General features: G+C 47.2%; 3 protein-coding genes across 7 annotated transcripts in view; 2 read left to right on the top strand and 1 right to left on the bottom strand.

The window, feature by feature from the left end:
• The window catches only part of zgc:173742 (DNA topoisomerase I, mitochondrial), a 30,323-nt gene extending 24,890 nt beyond the window's left edge, over nucleotides 1-5,433 (top strand). For all 3 annotated transcript variants that reach the window (XM_056417786.1, XM_056417787.1, XM_056417785.1), the window contains exons 18-22: nucleotides 2,202-2,316; nucleotides 2,891-3,018; nucleotides 3,166-3,266; nucleotides 3,815-3,964; nucleotides 4,488-5,433. In XM_056417786.1, coding sequence (XP_056273761.1) covers nucleotides 2,202-2,316; nucleotides 2,891-3,018; nucleotides 3,166-3,266; nucleotides 3,815-3,964; nucleotides 4,488-4,590 — 597 coding nt within the window. In that variant the 3' untranslated portion in view covers nucleotides 4,591-5,433. The remainder of the gene's footprint in view (nucleotides 1-2,201; nucleotides 2,317-2,890; nucleotides 3,019-3,165; nucleotides 3,267-3,814; nucleotides 3,965-4,487) is intronic.
• hsbp1b (heat shock factor binding protein 1b) lies at nucleotides 5,012-7,470 on the bottom strand. The gene is made up of 4 exons (XM_056417793.1): nucleotides 7,327-7,470; nucleotides 6,162-6,228; nucleotides 5,886-6,012; nucleotides 5,012-5,543 (listed from the first exon to the last, which is right to left on the bottom strand). The coding sequence occupies exons 1-3, from the start codon at nucleotides 7,369-7,371 to the stop codon at nucleotides 5,891-5,893; spliced, it is 234 nt and encodes a 77-aa protein (XP_056273768.1). The 5' UTR covers nucleotides 7,372-7,470; the 3' UTR covers nucleotides 5,012-5,543; nucleotides 5,886-5,890.
• Nucleotides 7,471-7,577: 107 nt separating this feature from the next.
• si:dkey-246g23.2 (solute carrier family 66 member 2) overlaps nucleotides 7,578-21,764 on the top strand; it is a 74,773-nt gene continuing 60,586 nt past the window's right edge. For 2 of the 3 annotated variants that reach the window (XM_056417792.1, XM_056417790.1), the window contains exons 1-3: nucleotides 7,578-7,928; nucleotides 10,758-11,013; nucleotides 12,742-12,875. In XM_056417792.1, the coding sequence (XP_056273767.1) occupies nucleotides 10,805-11,013; nucleotides 12,742-12,875 (343 nt within the window). In that variant the 5' untranslated portion in view covers nucleotides 7,578-7,928; nucleotides 10,758-10,804. Of the gene's footprint in view, nucleotides 7,929-7,963; nucleotides 8,528-10,757; nucleotides 11,014-12,741; nucleotides 12,876-21,764 lie in introns of those variants that run through there. The other variant, XM_056417791.1, reaches the window with a different exon arrangement.

Here is a 21,764-nt window from a genome sequence, read left to right as displayed (position 1 = left end):
TTAACAAAACGGAGTGAGACGGAGATGCAGATAAGAAAGCGCGAGGAAGGTTTGAGAGCCAGCCTCGTGTATATCTGAAGATTGACAGGTGGGAGAAGGACGCTGCGATGGAGCAATTGAAGGAAGGAGTGCGGTGCCTCTGCTCTCTGCTCTCTAGTGTGTCAAGAAATGTCAAGGCGTGTTAGAGGTGAAATGGTAATAGCGGCTGTGGGCAGGCCTGATTGGCACCCACAAAGGCCAGGCCACTGAGAGCAGAGGGAGGGAGGGAGGGTGGGGGGTGGGTGGGTGTGCAGGAGGAGACGGAGCGGTAGGAATGTGACAGCTGGTCCAGGTGACGGGAGGTGAGGAGGGAGAAGGTGAAAGATGGCTGTAAAAGGGTTGGAGGTGAAAGAGAGGGAGGAAAGCTGGAGGGAGAAAGGAAAGTATCGAGTTGACAACCGGGCAACAGCTGCGAGGCCGAGACGAGGATGAGGAGGATGAGGAGGACGATGGGAAGAGAGACGGAAGCTGAGAGGTGAAGCTGCTATCCTCACATGGCCTTAATGTGGAGAGATGGTGGAAAGCAAATCAAACAAATTAGGACTGACATGTAAATAACAAAACATGAAAAGGAGAGCAGAGTTAAATGACTCCAAGCCCGATTCACTTTACATCAATTAGGCCTCCGCGGGGTTTAGAGCTAAATGATCTGTACTGGTGTCCAGGGCTGAGAGCTCCTACCGACACAGAGAAAGTCTGAGTGTCTTTATTTTCCACCATGTGGCATGGCAACGGAAGAGAGTATGCAAAAGAACACAGAGACAGAATTAATGTTTTTAAGGCCCCGCATCGGCACCCAGCTGTGGCCGCAGGCCTTCCGCGTACCGCTGGTCCATCGCGACGCCCCAGAAACGCCTTTCTACAAACGGCCATTTGGACTCGAGGTCGGACTCAGTTACATTGACCTCACAAAACACGTTTTGGGCTCTAATTAAATAATCAATGTGCTAATTATGACAATTTCATTGAAATATTTAAAAGGATAACATGAAGCGATGACATTTTGGATGGGCGTGGATGTTAAATGCAACATGGATCCATGAGGAGGTTTTCTTCTGTAATTGTCTCTCTTTTAACTGCACAACAGGTTTTCTGTTATTGAAAATAAGCTCCATAAGAGTGTTTTTATGTGGCCTGTAAGCATTCAGTGTTTCAAACATTAAAGCCCAATTGTAGTGGATAACATTTCTGAGGGAGAGTGCACACACACACACACACACACCATTAGAGCTACAGTAAACACATTGTCATTAACTAACCTCAGAGGAGAGGAGAGGAGAGGACCTATCATACTTGCCCCTCAGACTTGCAAACGCCTTCATTAGCATTGCAGGAGCAGAGGTAGGTAGCTCATTAGCAAGGCAGGTGTGTGTGTGTGTGTGTGTGTACCAGTGCGCCCTCCAGCATGTCCATGCACATGTATGGATAGATGAGAAAAAAAACCTTTCTAATGGGGTCCTGGAGGGAAGCGCATTCACACAAGTCTGCGCCCGCCCGCCCCCGACAGGCGGGTCCTGACCCTGCTCTGATTAAACCGACCACATCATTATTGTAATCTCACCAGGATCATCAGAATGATGAAGATTCTACCGCCGGAGCTGCGAGTTCACCGGCGAGCTCATCTGGATGTTTTTTGTGTGTCTTCTTTCACTTCACGCCTGTGAGCTTTCATCTGCGTTTAGAAAGGCGTGCCTCTCAAGTCCATGGGTTCACGCCTCCTATCAGTCTGTGTACAGTGAGCCTCCGTGTTTGTTTCTCCTTGGTCGCAGTGCGTGCCCTCACACTGTTGGCTCCGTTTCATCTTCTCCCTGTTCGGTTGAAGCTGCAGCCATCTGACAGGAGCTCATGGCTACCTCACCGCGGCCTATGACGGCTCTTAACTTGTTATCCTACCGACTGAAATGTCAGAAGGGAAATAATCCTCTGATCTCTTTTAATGCTCTGCTCTAATGGCTGGTGATGATAATGAAGGCAGAGATGGTGTTCTATGCGTTGTATTTGTTATTGTCCAAGACAGACACTTTCCACACTGCGGTGGCACAGTGCCACCTAGTGGTCGAGGTTTGAGTCCGTCGGTCAAAAGGTTTCGTGCCATTCGTTGCAAAAGCACACTGATGTGATTGTGTTGTCTCTCTTTTTGTTCTCCCCATTTCTCTTTGCAGACAGGCATGCTGAACAAGCACCTGGCGTCTCTAATGGCCGGTCTGAGTGCCAAGGTCTTCAGGACGTACAACGCCTCCATCACCTTACAGCAGCAGCTCAAGGAGCTCACAAACAGTAAGTGCCAGACACTCGCTGCGCTATGAAGCAGCTCGACATTACATTGCATAAAGCAACGAATCAGGTGTCGGTATATTTGAATACCAGGCTGGCAGCCCCTCCCTCCCTCCCTCTCCCCCGCCCATCAGTCTTACCTGACTGCTTGCGTCATGGGGTCTTATGATAAAACTGCCCCACTTTTGAGGTTGTTAATTTATTTTTAGCTTGCTTGATTCAAGCTTGACACCAGTCAGCCGTTCCAGCCACTCCAGGAGCACATTATCACTGTGCAGTGTGCCCAGTGCTGTGCGTCTGCCTCACTCTTATCACGCTCCAATTGGCTGCCTGTGCCACCATTTCTCATTCAGAGATAGAAGTGTCACTCTCTTCTCTCTGGATTGCCACTGAGAGCCAATCTGCAGGATAGCATGTGGTTGTACCCCAGGAATAGTAGGTGAAGCTCATAGATAAATGAGTGTGTGTGTGTTTCAAGGTCAAGAGTAGACACCAGCATGATCTTTATCTCCGGCCGGAATTGTGTTTCGTGGAATTTTACTGTTAAAACACAAATAACTCATCTGTCACCCTCCAGAGTCTGACAATGAGCCAGAGAAACTGCTGTCCTACAACAGGGCCAACAGGGCAGTTGCCATTCTGTGTAACCACCAGCGGGCGCCGCCAAAGACCTTTGATCAGTCTATGGCGAACCTTCAGGCCAAGGTAAGGACTCGGTTCCTCTGAATCTACAGTGTCTTGAAGCAAGTCAGTGCATCACCTTTCCAGACCAATCAGTGACATTTTAACGCAACCCGTAATCCATATATATATATATATAAACAAGCCTATTTCCATATGTGCTCCACCCAGATTGATGCTCGAAAGGAAACACTGGCCCTCGAAAAAACGGAGCTGAAACAGGCCAAGAAGGAGGCGAAGACCAGAAGCAGTTCAGACCCCAAGCTGCAGAAGTACGTGTGACAATAGTGCTGGAACAAAACAAAACAATTCTAATGATGACAAGTACCAATAGAAAGGCACCGGCAGGGTTAAGTGCCTCCAAACAAGAGATGACTGCTTCGCAGTGAATAATGAGCCGCAGCTAAACGCCGTGAGAAGGAAAGTTCTTGACCATGACATTGTGTTAGTTGTGGTGGCCGCCCTGTTGGTAACTCGCTGAGAGGAGCTTCCCTGCGGTTTCTCTTAGTCTTTGTGCTTCGAGCCAAAAGGCAATTAAAAACACAAGTTAGTTGTGCGTTTTTGTTTCTGTGTGTGCCTTTTATATTCATGATCGAAATGTTTGCTCACTGGATAATCCTGATGAAGAGAGCATTATGTCGTATTATAAAGTAACACATGACACCTTTCAGTGAAAGAATGAAAGCCATTTGAGACGACGCAAAAGGGAAACCTATGCTTGGTTCTCCAACCCACACGTTGTTCTATTCACCTGGCCGTGCTTGTCCCGACTGTGGAAAGCGTTCGCATTGAGAGACCGCACCTGTGTGTTTCCCGTCAGTCTGGTGGAGCGCAAGAAGGCGGCCGTGAAGCGCTGCGAGGAGCAGCTGCTGAAGTTGGAGCTCCAGGCGACCGACAGGGAGGAAAACAAACAGATTGCACTGGGCACCTCCAAGCTCAACTACCTGGACCCGCGCATCAGTGTGGCGTGGTGAGTGGACCGGCCGAACCAACTTTTGACATTCTCACAAATAGCAGGAAGCTAGTCGACCCTTGTCAATAGAGAATCTTTCTTTGGACTCTTTGAAACCATGAATAGGAATAAAATGTATCTGCAGCAGCATAACTACGACTTCAGATAAACAAAGTTACTGTTCAAATCTTTTAATCAATGCTGTTCTATCTGTAGTTTTTCTCTCTTCGGCAAATGTTACTTTTACCTATGAGGAATGTATATTGCTTGTATTTCATTATTTCAGGTTGTTTAATCTTCAAACAAGGGATTCAGTAAGAAATAATCAATGCAATACTAATTATACAACCATATTAAATAAGGCTTTTAAAATAATGCTATGGCCCATTAAAGTTTGTTCTCTTATATTTCTATTGATTGCTTTTCAAAATGCTTTTTTATCACAATACCTTTTTTGGGGGAGATTTGGGACCCGTCGGAAGATGAACTGGTGGTTGGTGTATTTGCATTATTTACTTCACCATCGCTTTTCCCCCATTAGGTCCAAGAACACGGAGGTACCGATAGAAAAGATCTACAATAAGAGCCTCAGGGACAAGTTTGCGTGGGCCATCGACATGACGGAGGAGGACTTTGAGTTCTAACTTTGATGAGTGGATATTAAAATGCAATCAAGGAACCATTCACTTAACAATACATACAGAACTTTAATAATGCATTCAGAATATGTTCACTACTAATTTTTTACGTTTTGCTGACTGCTGTTCAGTTCCGCTTGATGCTTTATTTTGTTGTTCATTTGTTTCGTTTGCACTAATTTGAATAAAGGTTCCTGCTGTGCAGTTAAGTGACACTTTTGAGCACATTGTTGCAATAACCTCTAATATCGACCGTCGACAGTAAATTCCAAATTTCCCAGCCTAGTCTTAACAATTTATAATGTATTGAAATGACAGTTGACGATCTAGACCCCCAAAAAATGCAACAGACATTTCAGACTCTGGCTTTAAGAAATATACATACAGAAAAACAATGAGCACCTGGGAATTATATTATATTTTCAAATTCACTCTGCACCTGGCCAAATATTTATTATGTAATACATGACAAAGCATTGTATTAAATGGCTTTAAGAAGAACATCAGTTGAAATTGGAACGTGTCCCACAGCTCGGCCCATCGGTGCCGTTTTTAAACAACCACAGGCGTCGGGTGGGCACGGTGCCCACCCCCGTGTTGGTAGGATGGATCTCCACTGGCCTGAGCCTGCAGGTCGTACTCGGCACTGGCCAGGACGAAGCTGTCCCCATCAGCCATCACTTTATTCATTACGATCTATGATGGCGGAGAAATAACATCTGGGTCGCTGCATAAAGATCCCTCAAGTTGCATCCTGCACCTGTTTCTGAAGAGCACATCACACTATCCTATTACAAATGAAGTTAAACTTCTTAATGTAATTACATAACTAACCGTTTATTACAATATTCAATATATAAAAGCATTTCACACGACTACATCAAATCAGTCATTTTCAGGATCGTAAAGTCTGCTGCTCCTGAATGTCGGACCGACTTCACACCGAGATCCTCGTGGACCTGCGGGACAGAAAACAACGAAGTGAATTCACTTCATGAATACATGCGTGTTCATTTATCCACAAAATAAACGCGTGAATAAAATGATCAACTGAGATATGCAACACTTAAAAACAAATGAAAGTCTGAGCTGAGCTTCTGATATTCAATTCAGTTTATTTGTATAGCCCAATTTCACAAATTTGTCTCGGTAATATATGTATATATTCTTAGGATTCATGAGTCAATCAGGAAGAGGGACACAACCACGGAGTTAGAAGCGACCTGGAAGACGTGAATAAAAGCTATCTGGGTTTACCGGTGCTGCACCGCTCCAGAAGCTGGATGGGGTCTATGGCTCACCTTCGCTAGGAAACCTGACCCTCTTTAGCCTTCTCCGTTGCCGCCTCAATCTCCTCCACGCCAGCCTGGGTCATCAGGTCGCCGATGTTCTTCTCCAAGTCGTCAATGCGTGTGCTCATTTCATCAAGTGAGGAAGCGGTTAAGGCATAATCAACAAAAGAACGCAAAGATACTCCTAAATGGTTCAAATTGTGTCCAGACATCAATCCATCATTACATTAGATTAGGAGTCTGCACCACAAAGGCATTTTATCAATGAGCAATTGATTAGGATATTCCTCCCGATGATCTGGTCGGACATGGTCTGGAACTTGTCCTGCATCTGTTGCAGCAGCGTCTGGACCTGTGAGACACGGATCAAATACTGGCAGTGCAACTATGGCGTGGCTGCTCAGTGGTGAGCAGGGTCATCCTTCAAAATCAGAGGATCGGCGGTTCGATCTCCGACTCGACTGCTAGTCGATGTGTCCTTGGGCAAGACACTTAACCCCAAATTGCTCCCATGGTTGTGTCTCAGGTCTATGAATGTTAGTTCCTGCTGATGGGAGGGGCTACGGTTCCACCTGCACATCGGTGTGTGAATGATGTCATGTAGTGTTAAAGTACTTTGAGTGGTCTCGAGACAAAAAAAAGCGCTTTACAAGTCCAGGTCCATTTATCATTTCCCTTCGAAGCCACAAATGAATCACTCTATGCATTAGAGTTGGTCCACTGACGATAACAGCCACACGCTTCATTTTGAGTTTGACGCAAGAGCATTTAAGTGATGATGCCTTCAGTGGACTGAGGACTACTTCTGGCACTTGAACAACATCTGCACTCCCACTCTAGTGCAGCATGCCTGTGGTCTGTGAATGCTTTTATAAAAGCAGCAGTACAATGATAACAGAACTACATAGTTTCCTTGACGACAGTGTAAAAGCTCCGTTTCAATGGGCTGAGTCCTTAATTCTATGTTATAATCAACTGAGATGAAAGTACAACAGGTTTGTGTGCTTCTGTATTATTTATTTATATACACACATATATATATATATATATATATACACACACACATATCTGGCAGTAAATAAGTAGAGACAACAAACTAATATAGGGAAACGGAGGAAAAATAAAACTTGTGTGTGTGTGTGTGTTATGTCACGCTGTGCGCGTTACTCTGTTGTGATGTCATGTAGAAGCCACACTGACCACTAACGTTACATAACGTGCATAACAGAAGGTCACCACGTCGTGACCTCAGTAAACGGATTGAACCCGTTGGATTATTAGACTAACACATGAACACCATGTGCTGCTTTGCTACAGTCTGGCGAGCCTTCACCTGTGAACGAGGAATGCTAACGGGGTGCTAGTTAGCTAGCCTCCGCTAGCATTCCTATTGGCGTCCTTGCTAAGCGAGGCTGCTGTAGCGAACGCTGCCATCTCGATCACAACTCACCACGTTGGTGAGGTCCTGCACCGACTTGGGGTCAGTCTCGGCCATGTTGTGGTGGGAGTTATTATCAGCGGACAAACAGAAAGTCTCCCCACTGTGTTCACTATGAGGCGTGGAGCTGTTCGAGATGGCAGCCCCTGGAACCGCCCATCGCGCAGTCAGCTGTTCCGGAACACGAAGTCTCGCGAGAGCTTGGACGAATTTACTAAGTAACGTGGAATATGTAGTTTTTTAAATGAGCAGTGTGTGACTTTACTTTAGTAGTTATAGTGTTGTTAAACTCTTTTGGAGAAGAGCACGCGCCGCACGCGCTCATTGCATTTATTCAGTTGTGTTCGTCTGCTTCCTCGTCACGTGTTGAACGTTGCCATATAGCTAGTAACGTTAGGTCTGAAAGTAATAGTGAACGGTGTGTGGGCGTGCGTGTGTGTTTATCCGTGCGCGAGTAGTGTATTTGTGTCCCGATGCGTATTCACATCTTGACTGCGAGTTGTGATCTGAAAGTTGGAGCTGCCAGGGACCCCAGGGTGCTGCGGAGCTGGAACACGCCCGTGTGAGTGTGCGACAAGGTGGTTTTGTTCTGACAAGGCGAATGAAGGCGACTGGTGAGTAAAGTTGTGTGTTGCTGCTGCATTAACAATCTTAAATCACGCGACCTAGAAGGACACAGAACTGCACGGGGGGCGATACACAACCCGACCGGTAGGCATGTAGCGTTTGTTTGTCGTGAGCGCGCTTTTTTTTATTTTTTATAAACAAAAACAATAGCCTTTTAGAGCAAAGATGCAGATCTCTCAGATTACTTTTTATTTGTATTTAAAAGAGTTATAAACACACACAGCGCGGTGCACTCGACGTGGCGGTGAACATGTGCTCGCAACGTAGCAGACGCGGTGTTCGCCGTGTCTTTGTGTGCTCCGGCTGCAGGAGCCCAGTAGCCCAAAACGGATGCCCGTCGGTTCAGGCATGTCAGTGACCCAGCCCCGTGGAGATATGCTCCTCTTGCGTAACAGCGCGCCCTGTTGCGAGACGTGGCCCAACTCACTGCCGGCTGCCGGGCTGTCCTGCCGGGCTGTCCTGCCGGGAGGAAATAGCTGAAGACACCTCGGATTGTTAAATACTTGAGTAATGTTTAACTGTCAGGAACCTATAAAAAAAAACACACAATCACGTCCATGTGTTGCGTTCAAGGACCGCTCTGCAGGTTTGCATTCCCGAATACTCTTTGTTTTTAAACGTACACGGGTAAGTGAGAACCAGATCCACCTGCCGGGTACCATCCCCCCAAAAGCAGCCAGTTCTTGGCTGGACGATTGATTTCCTTCTGCCCTTGCTTCCAGCTGAGTTATGTGAAATAACAGATGTCTCACGTGTAATCAGACCCTGCTCCTCTTCTTGGAGGACTCTCGGTGCTCCTAGTGCAGCTCTGCATCCCGTGATGTGTTGACTTAGACTAATACCAGCAATCAGTGTGATTTAAAAACCACTCAGAGAACCTGCTGGTGTTATTTTATTGTTTTATGACTAAAGTGTCCTTTGTGTGTTATTAACTACGCCTCAGCGAGCGCCTCATCAGCTGACACTGCCTGCTCACATAATGTGAATACATACAGGACTGTCTCAGAAAATTAGAATATTGTGATAAAGTTCTTTATTTTCTGTAATGCAATTAAAAAAACAAAAATGTCATGCATTCTGGATTCATTACAAATCAACTGAAATATTGCAAGCCTTTTATTCTTTTAATATTGCTGATTATGGCTTACAGCTTAAGAAAACTCTAAAATCCTATCTCATAAAATTTTAATATTTCCTCAGACCAAGTAAAAAAAAGATTTATAACAGCTGAGTGTTTGTCAAGGCTCAGGAAACCCTTGCAGGTGTTTCGAGTTAATTAGACAATTCAAGTGATTTGTTTAATACCCTACTAGTATACTTTTTCATGATATTCTAATATTTAGAGATAGGATATTTGAGTTTTCTTAAGCTGTAAGCCATAATCAGCAATATTAAAAGAATAAAAGGCTTGCAATATTTCAGTTGATTTGTAATGAATCCAGAATGCATGACATTTTTGTTTTTTGAATTGCATTACAGAAAATAAAGAACTTCATCACAATATTCTAATTTTCTGAGACAGTCCTGTATACTGTTAAGTTACACTGTTGTTATTACACAACCACAAGAGGAATCCTACGGTCACGCCTCACCAATTCCCTTTTATTCCCACTATTTGCTGACCATATGCAGGTCCTGCTTCTGTGTCACGCAGCATCAACACACAGGCTCCGACACCAAACAGGTTTTTCCACGTGCCAATCCCATTGCTGAGGAGCTGTTAATCTGTATTACAAGACCACATGGTCTCAAATGTCATGACTCCCTGTATTTGTGCTCTGGAGAAAGAAAGGAATTACAGACCTTTTGATGTCATTCTCCCCTCAAGAATGCCTGAACTACTCAGTGCTGCATGTAGGCCGCTTAGTTCAATTGTTACACAATTGAACTAGAGCGAAGATGCAGTGGCGTGTTAGTGAGAGAGAAGTCAGTCAGCAGGAGGAGAAGCACACTTACCTTTTTTATCTCCACACCCCCGTGGCCTCTAGTACTGACACCTCCTCGTCCTCATCTCCAGCTTCACTGGACATCATCGTCTGTTTAACCTTTCCTTGCACTACACTTGCACTACACTTGCTCTCTCTCTCTCTCTGACTACTTCTATTTACATGCTGTAACCACCTCTGCCTGTACAGCGTGTACTACACAACAGCTTGTGTGCATGTATACCGAGTGCTCACCGTTGAAGAAAGTAACACTTATATTAATACTTAATAATTAGCACCAGAATTACAAACAAAGTTAGCAGGCAAACCAATTGTGAATGTTTTTTAAGTTTTATCTTTCGAATGTTTTACTAAATTAATAAAGCAATAATTAATAACAAAATGTAATGAATTACACCTGTTTTTATATTATTTGTATAATATTTTCTGGACGAATTTGATAGAAAATGTAGGAAAAGAGAAACACTGTCCCGCCCAACCTAAAACTGAGATATGTTAAATTAGATAAATATGGACAGTCTGCACTCACGTGGTATTTTAAAGTTTTTTAAGGCAAGATATGGAACCTATGTATTGTATTGTTGGTGCTGCTGTGCATGTTGAAGACTGATACACATATAAATGGTCCAGTGGGCTCTCTGTAACCTCAAGAATGAACTCATAGTTTTATTGTTTTAAACCTGTGCTTTTTTCCTGCTGTGACATGTATTCAGGAAAAGAAAAAGCCCATTGGTCAAATGTTTCATCCACATTTTTATTCTCAGGGATATTAATTTTAAATTTATAACTGAGGTATTTCATCTTCATATGTGTGTGTGTGTGCTGATAACTGGGCCCAACTCCCATTTCATTCTTTTCGTTTCTTCCCAGGTGCCACCTTTTGACCCCCTGGACCCCTCTGAGTTTACCTCTGTGCAATGGATGTCGAGGTGGTCCTCCAGGAGGAGGACATGCAGGACTCGTGGTCGCTGCTGTCCTTCATGGCGTCCTGCCTCATGGTGTTCGGGGGGGCGCTGCCCTACGTGCCACAGTACCAGGATATCCAGAGGAGCAGCAACAGCGACGGCTTCTCCACCAGAGTGTGCCTGCTGCTGCTCATCGCCAACATCCTGCGCATCTTCTTCTGGTGAGGAGGGCACAGGTCATTGCTCCGACTGGAAGGACGAAGAGGGAACGTCATCAATTCTTTATAGAATCCAGTGGGAACATTGTATTATTTATGAGGTCTTTCTGCGCTGCTTATAGCCTGTATGACATGTCCTATAATGGAAAACCCATTTGATTGAATGATATAGTATTATGCGTTAACTGTGGTATACACATAGCTTGTTTATGTGTTGTTGTTATCTATAGTGCAAAGGCCATATATATATATATATACAGTGCATCCGGAAAGTATTCACAACGCTTCATTTTTTCCACATTTTGTTATGTTACAGCCTTATTCCAAAATGGATTAAATTCATTATTTTGCTCAACATTCTACACACAAAAACCCATAATGACAACGTGAAAACTGTTTTTTGCAAATTTTTGCACATTTATTAAAAATAAAGAACGAAAAAATAACATGTACATAAGTATTCACAGCCTTTGCTCAATACTTTGTTGGCTGTGTGCTTCGGGTCGTTGCCCTGTTGGAAGATGACCGTCGCCCCAGTCTGAGGTCCAGAGCGCTTTGGAGCATGTTTTCATCGAGGATGTCTCTGTACATTGCTGCATTCATCTTTCCCTCAATCCTGACTCGTCTCCCAGTTCCTCCCGCTGAAAAACATGCCCACAGCATGATGCTGCCACCACCGTGCTTCACTGTAGGGATGGTATTGGCCAGGTGATGAGCAGTGCCTGGTTTCCTCCAGACATGACGCTTGGCATTCAGGCCAAAGAGTTCAATCTTTGTTTCATCAGACCAGAGAATTTGGTTTCTCATGGTCTGAGAGTCCTTCAGGTGCTTTTTTGCAAACTCTAGGCGGGCTGTCATGTGCTTTTTCCTGAGGAGTGGCTTCCATCTGGCCACTCTACCAAACAGGCCTGATTTGTGGAGTGCTGCAGAGATGGTTGTCCTTCTGGAAGGTTCTCCTCTCTTCATAGAACAACGCTGGAGCTCTGTCAGAGTGACCATCGGGTTCCTGGTCACCTCCCTGACTAAGGCCCTTCTCCCCCGATCGCTCAGTCTGGCTGGGCCGCCAACTCTAGGAAGAGTCCTGGTGGTTCCAAACTTCTTCCATTTACGGATGATGGAGGCCACTGTGCTCATTAGGACTTTCAATGCTGCAGAAATCTTTCTGTACCCTTCGCCAGATCTGTGCCTCGATACAATTCTGTCTCGGAGGTCTATAGATAATTCCTTGAACTTCATGGCTTGGTTTATGCTCTGATATGCACTGTCAACTGTGATACCTTATATAGACAGGTGTGTGCCTTTCTCAATCATGTCCAATCAACTGAATTTAGCACAGGTGGACTCCAATCAAACATCTAAAGGATGATCAGTGGAAACAGGATGCACCTGAGCTAAATTTTGAGTGTCATGGCAAAGGCTGTGAATACTTATGTACATGTTATGTTTTCGTTTTTTATTTTTAACAGATTTGCAAAAATTTGCAAAAATCAGTTTTCACTTTGTCATTATGGGTTGTTGTGTGTAGAATGTTGAGGAAAATAATGAATTTAATCCATTTTGGAATAAGGCTGTTACATAACAAAATGTGGAAAAAGTGAAGTGCTGTGAATACTTTCCGGATGCACTGTATATACATACACGTGTGTGTGTGTGTGTTGACTGTAGTGTATTTGCTCCTACGTCATCTGTAAAGCCTGTGACGTGGTCGGTGTTTGCGTGGCGTCTTTGCAGGATAGGGAAGCAGTTTGAGCTCACGCTGCTGCTGCAGAGTGTGGTGATGATCATCGCCATGTTTGCCATGCTCCACCTCTGCTGTACGGTCCACAACAACAACCGAGTGAGCACCAAGCAACGCCGACTTTCAGGTAACTTTAAGCCTTGTTCCCAAAGCATCTTGACCGACAACAAGCAGCATAAACAACCACATGGCGTCAGTGAGAACACACTTCAGGGTGGTAAACGACACATGGACTGCTCTGTGTCAGCAGTTGAGGCGTCAAGTGTTTCAACTGCTACTTCTTGCCAAAAGATGGTGCCATTGGAAAAGCTGAGCAGGAAAGGCTGAGCCTCACCTGACGGCCATTTATCTGACATCCACCTCCTTATTATTTATTTGAAAAGTTAAGTTTGACTCCTTGTGTAATTCAACTGTGGAATCGGTATTAAGATATTTAATGTCCTATGAATGTATTAGCTGCTGTAATGTCGCACATGAGATTGTGTGTGTCTGTGTGTGTGTGGATCATAAATTCAGGGTGAGGGAGAATTAGAGATTAGACGGAGATGGCTAAAGATTAAGCATCAGCATCCTCTGTGTGTGTGTGTGTGTGTTTGTTAATGTCTGTGCAGATTAAGGGAGCCCATCCAAGAGTGTTTTCAGGGACACCCTTCATGGTGATAGGCTGCTGTCTTTTATGGGTTTTATTTCTTTCCTTTTTTTACAGGCGCTCGAGTTGATTGCTTTTGCAAACGGGCTGGCAGGAGCTCAATCGGAGTCCAATTTTTAGAAGATAACAGCCTGCGGAATAGAAATTGAAGGATTGGATCTTGTAGTGCTCTGATCATGCAGAGCAAGGTGCGTTATTAAAGACATGAATTATGATCAGGGTTTGATTCCGTGTCGAATTCACTCGCGAGGAGGCGAACGTTTCTTTGTGAGGCAAAAACACACTGCGGGTCAATTTGCGTCGCTGGCGGCGGCCATTGTTCTCCAAAGTGATTTCCCGGTGTTCGGGGCGTCGTATCTTTGGCTCGGCAAAGGGCCGGTGGCATCACTCACCGTGAGCCCACGCTTCAACTCTTTTCATGGCGAATATAATCACTCGCTCCGACCGGTGGGTAAAGGGTTGCGGACGACGTCCAGAGGCTTTGTCTCAGTCTGTGTGTTGTTGTCACACTGGACAATAAGTTGAGCCTGAGAGACAGAGACGATTCAAAGGGATGCAGCTCAGGGTCAAACCGCGACACACCCAAGTTTGTCCGTTATGACCCCCGGCTACTAAAATACAGCCAGATCACCCTCTCACATGAAGTCATCCCCCCCCCTCCCCGCTCCTTCTCTGAAAGGATGGGCCCGAGGTCCGGTTTCGCAGAGCTCGGGTACCACTGGGGATGGAGGGGTCAGGACAAGAATAGATCAGAACACTCTTTTCTCCAACGCTAAGCCCTTCCAACAGATCGGGGCCATCTCTCTGCGACGTACTTTTCCTCTCGCCGAGATGCATTTGGCCTGATTTTGAACTATTTTCTGAAGATCCTTCACGCCGAGTTCTCTCTCCCGTCATTTCTCTGCCCTTTCTCGTTCTCGTCTCCCGCCTCCCGTCTGTTTTTCCCACCTTCCTCCGCTGCTCTCCTTCTCTTATCTCTCTTCATTCTGTCCTTCTGTTGCTGTCTCATCTCCCACCTCTTCTCCTCCTCCTCCTCTTCCTCCTCCTCATACCCTTGACTTCTTCTTTCAGCACTGATATCTGAGACTGAAGTGTGCCATACCAGGGTTATCTCTGATCCAGTGGCCTGCCTGCCAACACCTGTTCCCTCCTTACTGACCTCATTTTTCATTTTCCATTTTCACCAAAGACACACACACACATGAGAAAAGCACTGATTTAATGAACAAGTGAAATTAAGAATTGCTTGTCACTTCTCTGCATCTCCCGGATACGCCACCACGTCCTTTTCTTGTAACATTCTGTTGTTGCTGGTTTCCTCAGCCTCCTGCTCTGGTTCCTTTCCTCATACGAGCCATGTGTGTGTATATTTCACAAGGTGGTTTTTTCCATATTTTAGTGATTTATGTCTGGAATTTTGTTCAGTCGATCACCTCAGGGTGTTCAATGTGCTGCCAGCTGCATCTGGCATGCTGCCTTTATTCATCTGGGGTTCAACCAAGCTTCTTTCTTTTCTTTTTTTTGTTGCAAAATACAGCTGGCTTTGTGATGCTAAATGCTTTGACATAGGCTGAATACGCTGAAGAGAATCATATTCAGGCTGTTTTCACTTCGAGTTTTCCTGCTGGGCTGCTTGTATACTTGTTTCCATCCAGGGTCAGTTGACATGATGCTTTCCTTTCATAACGCGGAGGTGTTTACCAGCGTTGCCCGGAGACAATGCTGCGATGTATGCAGGGACTGAACACTGTATGGATGGCGCCATGCTGGCATGCCTGAAAGGAGAGTGGTCCACGAGGAAGCATCCTGGGAGAGTATTGTTGTGTTGCATCTAGTCAGGGTTGTAATGTTATCTCACTCACTCATCGGTGGGGTATTTCATCTTCACTGTTTTCTTGTTGACGATGCAAGAACACCAGCAAGGACGTTATCAGGACACAGGAGTTCTTCTTCTGCGAGTACGCGTTGCATTCTGACTGGAACCGGTCACGCAGCCTCGTCAGGTTGGACAACGCATAGCTGGGTCTCACATCGTCCCTCCCGACCAACGGTATAACATCTACGATGCTTTTCAAAGGCAAAGTGAGAGGGCAGATTGGTTTTTTATTTCCAAGCGTTGCCTTTTTTTTATCCGCTTCAATCTGGTGGCTGTAAATACAGAATGAAAGGTCAGCAAAAAGGAGACTGTTTGAGGATTTTGTTACAATTTAACTCTTCACATTGCCACCAATAGATGTACAACTCCAAAAATAAGTAGATATTCAATATTAAACATATGTCATCTCTGAAGAATATATAGGATTTTAAAGAACACCGATGTGTTGCTGGTTTGTAGATGAACATTGGAGCGTGGCTGCTCTCCCCGCAGAGTCGTTGTCGTGGTCTCTCCGTTGAGCCGACTCTGAGTTCTGACTTTGCAGTGACTCCCAGCCGCCGCCCCGGGGTGCCACATTAACAATCATGGCCTTATGATACAGGGATTGGGAGCTGGTCGGGGGCCGAGGGGAGAGATTATGTTCAAAGACAAATGTGACCCCGGGCTCGGTGCAATGACAGTGGGGATTATCTTTGAACAAGTGAGCGTGTGAATGGAGCAATGACCGGGGAAAATGAGTTCTGTACATTATTTACGTTTCAAATTTGAATAGAAGTTATGAGTTGAGTTGCAACCAGAGTTCATTTCAAAACAAATGACGAGTGGAACAACATCCTCCTCTACTGGTTGGAGTGGGTCAAGCACAACCTGCGACAACACTTGATCTCAGCTCTTCAGGAGTCCATGCATATATTTTGCATGCATATTAATATCACGGTTAATAATGTCTTACCCAGCCAACAGTAGCTGCTCCCACCACTTTCTAAGTCCCTCAATAAAGAGCCACACTTGCTCCACGCCATCCTGTTAGTGAGGACCAAACTGAGCCCACCAGACCATGAACACAGGGAGCGATCGGGCCTCTTGATAGCTGCTGTTGACCCTGCGGTCATCCTTAAATCCGTTAGCACTCAAGTGGTGAAAGCAATTTCAATTTGCTCTTGATAACCTTTTCGGGAGAGGTTAGACGCAGCAGATGCGTGATGGGAATCATTAGAGGAAGCACGCTCAGCCGGAGGATCATTTGTAGTCTGTGATGATACAAAATGAGCTATCGCTGCTTTTATTCATAACATACGGTATTTCCTCACAACTTATTGCCCCATGAATTCACATCATAACTGTTCTGTACGGTGCGGTGAGGCTGCCATACTGCTGGGAATTAATTTGAGGACCAATTTATTTGATTTGGAGTACCGCTTTATAAATATAAGCCTGATAACTACGGCTCGGTGCTTTTCTTCCCTCAAAGACAGCTTGAAGACGAGGGAAAGCTGAATAATGAATTTCTTCACTTCCAAACTCTCATTAAGACTCTTTCTCGTTGGTACCAAGGCTGTACTAATAAATCAAGAGGGAAAAAAATCATGTGGTTGCCAGGAGTTCAGCCAATATAAAAAAGCCATGCGAACTGCTACCATTCACTCACGCGACCTAAGGAAGCGGACTCCGCGTCTCTCTGTCGGCATCAATTTAAAAGAGGCTGCAAGGGCTGTCTCGGTAGGAGCTGGAACCAAAGCCAGACTCGCCTTTCATGCCGAACTGTCACCAGCACTCGTCGGCTTGAGCGCAGAGGAACGGGCGATTTGGACGATGTGAGCACCATTCTGAAAGTAACAATGAAAGTGGCGCCAGCGATTCGACCTGAAGCATGCGCAGTAGCGTTGGCGAATCCATTGAAACAAAGGGTAAGCGCACTACTGCCTAAGCCACGAGTGGCCGGCGCATAGTGTCCCACGGTAAAAGTTAGGGTCTGCTGGCGCTAACTCCGGTCTTGGAACGCAGATATGGTGAGCTAAGGCGCCGGTCTATGGGCGGAGTATGGCGGTCTTGAGGTGAGCGACACCATCGTAGAAGCGGAGAAGAGGCCAATATGGCATGGCGCAGTGTGAAGTCAGGCGCCCAGACGCGGACTGTCACAAACTACGGAAACTACGGAGCAACAATGGGGCATGACCCCTATTCAGCAGGGTGCTAGAACAAAGGCAGACGGCCTGAGGCGAGGTTTGGCAGCGGTAGCTCAATAGACACACACCGGAGGGCTTCAAACAACACAAAGCTTGCCTCAGTTACAACACACAGGGGCTGAAACGAAACACAACAACAGAGCCTGTTCTGCAGACGAGCCAGGTGTGAGGTCAGCACGACCTGAACCTCTGTCATTCATATCTGGCCAGTAGGCTCTACATCGCGGAACCAACAACAGCAAACCGTGGCCTCAACCATTCTCCCGCTGCTGACCGACCCTGGACCGCCGCCTTCAGCCAGTCCACTGTCCCTACTACACCCGGTGGCCCTCATATGTACGGTGGCCCTCACCTCCGGATGCCCTCACTGTGCTAACCATGGTGCGCCTTCCTACATCCATATTCAACCTCTCATGCCGTGGCTCCTCCCTTCATGAGATCCACTGATGCTGCGATGCTTCTCAGCTCCATGGAGATCATGTGACCATGCTTATCTACTGGTGACACTCCACTCTATTGCCTAGACTGGCTTTCACTGACTCTGTCTCATGTTAGTTCATTAGTCCCTCAGACTGACAGTCACTCTGGACAGATCTGGACTTGCTGCTGTGGGACAATACACCACCTGTGTCCGCTGGACACTCAGGGGGAGCACCAGGACTGTCAGGCCAAGTGGCAGACACCCAGCTCCTGCACACCAGTCCACAGACTCCCAGGGTTCTCCCTCAGCATCCTACTCCCTGTACCCTACTGTGTTGGTGTCACTTCACTCAGCTTTCAGGCCACAGGGGGTCGATGGATGACACAGTGGTGGTGGGCCTGATCTCCTGAACCTCCCAGCCTCAGACACTGGATCAGCGGGCTGATCTGAGGACAACAGTGCCCTGACCAACCTCATCACTCACAACCTCAAACTAAGGAGGACACCTGAACTACCCAGGGGCCTGAGGCAACAGAGGGTGACACCCTACCCTGGAGGATTGCTGAGTATACAAGAGGGTGCAGAGGGGTGATACGCGAGGATGACATCAAAACTGCACTCTGACACGGAGACTTGAGGAAATACCTGGTGAGAAAGGTGGGAAGGCCTCAGGGCGCTGATCAGAACGGTGAAATCTAAAGTTTCCCAGCGCGAGGATCTGACATCGTCTCACTCTGAGGCTGGTAGGAAAAGGCAGCCGCGCTGCTCCAGAGCAACTGCTCTGCTCTGGGACAGCAGGCTCAGCTGGCCTGTCTTGCCTACTACCGCATGCTGTAGGCGTCTCACCGACCGCCCCACAGCCTGGCAGACACAGAGCCACAGCAGCAAGAGGATTTCTCATCCCTCCAAAGGAACCTGGCGCCCCCTGCAACTACTGGTCAGGCAGGCGCCCAGGCAGGTCAGAAGCAGAGCCAGAGAAACTGAGGGAGTTTCTTTCCTCACATCCATCAGATTGTCAACTCGACTAGGCCCACCCATGTCACCCACACACCCACCCACACCACACACACACACACACACTTCTGTAAATTATTTGTTCTTTTTTCACTTTTTTATTGTGTGTGTACTTTTTGCATTGCACACCCTGCTGAGCATTATTTCCTAATTTCATTGCACACCCTGTGTGTTAACAAATAGTGTATGAAGAATCTTGAATCTTGAATCATGAACTTTCTGTCTTGCTCACCCTCACCCTCAAACCGTCCCGACCATGCCGCCTTTCTCCTTTCCGCCGCAAAACTGTCTCTCCAGAGATTGCGGCGGAAGGACCAGGTGGCTGAAAGCGACGAGGCTGGCAAAGCGGGCTGCTGCTGATGGCGAGCGTGGGGTATGGTGAATCCAATCAATCCAAGCAGGTTGCGGAGGCGCCAGCGAAGTTAAATGCGAGTCCTTCGCGGACATAGCGAACACCATAAGACCCACCGGTAAAGCCAGGGTAATTCTAACTCATGCCTTGATAAATATCCACTCGTTGACACGATTCCGGAGTGCTGCTACCCGGTCAAAAAACCTGCAGTTGATCTGTATGGGCAACATGGGCGAGCCGAGGCAGCGGTCTATGGACTGAGGACGGGAAGGCCAAGCCAGAGAATTGCGGCAGCGGATGAAGACAGGACTATCACAGGCGAAGAAGGCCAACCCCCACAGATGGAGTGAGATCACAGACTACCAGAGCAGACTGAACTCATTTTATGCAGCGCAGAGCATCCCTAGCGGACGACCTGAACTCACCTAGGCAACAGGGTGTGCACAACCAGCAGCTGGCTAGAGCGCTAACAAACACCGTTAGCGTAGCTGAGTGAGTTCTCGCTGGGGAGGGAACTGCCTCTCTGCTAACTCAGTGTGTGTGAGCGTACAGTCTGAAGCACAGATGAGGGATGCACTCCTTCTCTGGCACCGAGCACTGTATGAGAGCTGACCACTAACCAGCTGGCTCAGGCTTCACCTGTGTTAACCTTCAATGGTAATTCTCCCTGATGGTCCCTATGGTCCTCCATGAGTGTCTAGAGATCCAAACCTGTCTGGCTTGCCCAAGAATGGTTCTGAGCATGATCCACTCACCTCCCGATGAGGCCCATGACCGGTGGCATCTCGAGGCTGACTACCATTGGTGTGGACCACCCAGGTGGCTTCACAATTCCTCCATGGACTTTGCTTTAATGCCCGCTTCCCAAACACTCCACATGCATTCTGACTCTTGCCAGCCACTCACAGATCTGGACATGATGCTGTCTTCCAGTGGGGCTATCCTTTTCTTCACAGTTCAGCTATCAAGTTCAGCACTGACACCATGGCCTGAGCCAACTGGAGCTTGGACTGTGGACCCTGGAGGCAACAGTGTTCAGGTAGGCCACAACACAGGGTGGGCAGACACCTGGACACCTGATCCCCCACCACAGGTACCCCCCAGACAGCCCCCCCCACCCCCCCTCCCAACACCCCACACCCCCAGGTTCGTCCTCAGCCCCCCTACTGTACATCCTGGATGACACACTCTGTGTGCGTATGTGACAGTGGTGGTGGGCCATCACCCCCACAGATGAAGGCCTACCTGGAAGTTGTCTTGCTGATCTGTCACTCTGGTGCCGGACAGGAACCTGCTATGATGTGTGTCACCTGAGCTAAGCACTGATTGTGGACTTTGGACACAACAAAGGGCAGGAGTGCCACTACTCAGGACTGGGGATAGGAGGGGAGAGGGTGGAGGGTGGCGGGTATGGGATCCTGTGGAGGGTGGCACGAGGATCTGACATGGTCCACAGGCACTCTGGTGAAGGCTTGAACCCAGGCACTCTACCTCCTCAGGCAGCTGAGAGAGAGGATCAGTCCTTCCCAGAGGATTTTTGTTCTTCCTTCTCTGGAGCTGTAGGGGCCTGAGTGGAGACAGCAGGAAGCCTCACACAACTGCTCCGCTCAGGGGCTGAGCTCAGGCTGAGCGCTCTCGTTCGGCTGAGCTGCACTCCTGGGTCACCCTGCAGGACTTGCAGAACCAGAGCAGCACTTGTTCAGGAGGTGGGGAACCAGAGAGCCCAACAGACCCTTTCACAGACTGCCCAACAAGGCAGCGGTCAGGCTGCTGCGGTCAGGCAGGCGCCTCCAGAGAGAAGACTGAAAGAAGAGAGGAGAGGCGGAGTTTCTCAGACCCCTCAACTCCACAGGACCTCGACGACACCAGACCCACACAACTGCACACTCTTAGGCCACACACACACACACACACACACACACACACACACAAAATATGTTGTTTTGTTGTGTTGTTTTGTGTGTAATGGTTATTGCTGCATTCCTGCTGAGCATTGCCACTTTCATTTCACTGCACACCCTGTGTGTGTATGTGACAAATAAAACATCTTGAATTTGGATCTTGAATCTTCTACCAGGCTGCACCCGAGCATGAACACTTACTTCCCCGGCCTGGAGGCTGCTTTTGTGTGCCGAGTACAGTATTAGTGCGTTGTGACCTTGACTCGGCGTACCGCTTTGAAGGTGAAGCTCTGGGCATTGTTCTCGGATTAATGTGTGACCTCTCACTGCATTTGAGGAGAACATCTGGGCTCCATTTGAAGGAGGGCCCTGTCCATCCGTGAGTGTGTTTCCTCGTGTCTGATAGGCTGGCATCGCCCCGTTCTTTTGCACTTGCATAGATTCATGTTGCATTTGTCTATGAATGACTAAATGGTGCCGTGCAGGGTATGATGGTTCTGCCCTCACCCTTATCTGCAAAACTCAGGCAGCACTACTGCAGCAAGACAAATCAGGTGTAACAAGCACACACACACACACACACACACACACACAAAGACAGACACTGTGCAACCCAA

The sequence above is a fragment of the Pseudoliparis swirei genome, chromosome 6 (assembly GCF_029220125.1).
Source record: "Pseudoliparis swirei isolate HS2019 ecotype Mariana Trench chromosome 6, NWPU_hadal_v1, whole genome shotgun sequence".
Taxonomy (NCBI): Eukaryota; Metazoa; Chordata; class Actinopteri; order Perciformes; family Liparidae; genus Pseudoliparis; species Pseudoliparis swirei.
This window is presented reverse-complemented; position numbering and strand designations above follow the sequence as displayed.

Bases quoted from the DNA above. Each gene is read 5' to 3' on its own strand.
- hsbp1b (XM_056417793.1), bottom strand. From the start codon at position 7,371: ATGGCCGAGACTGACCCCAAGTCGGTGCAGGACCTCACCAACGTG. The intron at 6,229-7,326 runs GTGAGTTGTGAT...CGTGTCTCACAG, and splicing joins TGCAGGACCTCACCAACGTG to GTCCAGACGCTGCTGCAACA. The intron at 6,013-6,161 runs ATATCCTAATCA...CCGCTTCCTCAC, and splicing joins CGACCAGATCATCGGGAGGA to TTGATGAAATGAGCACACGC.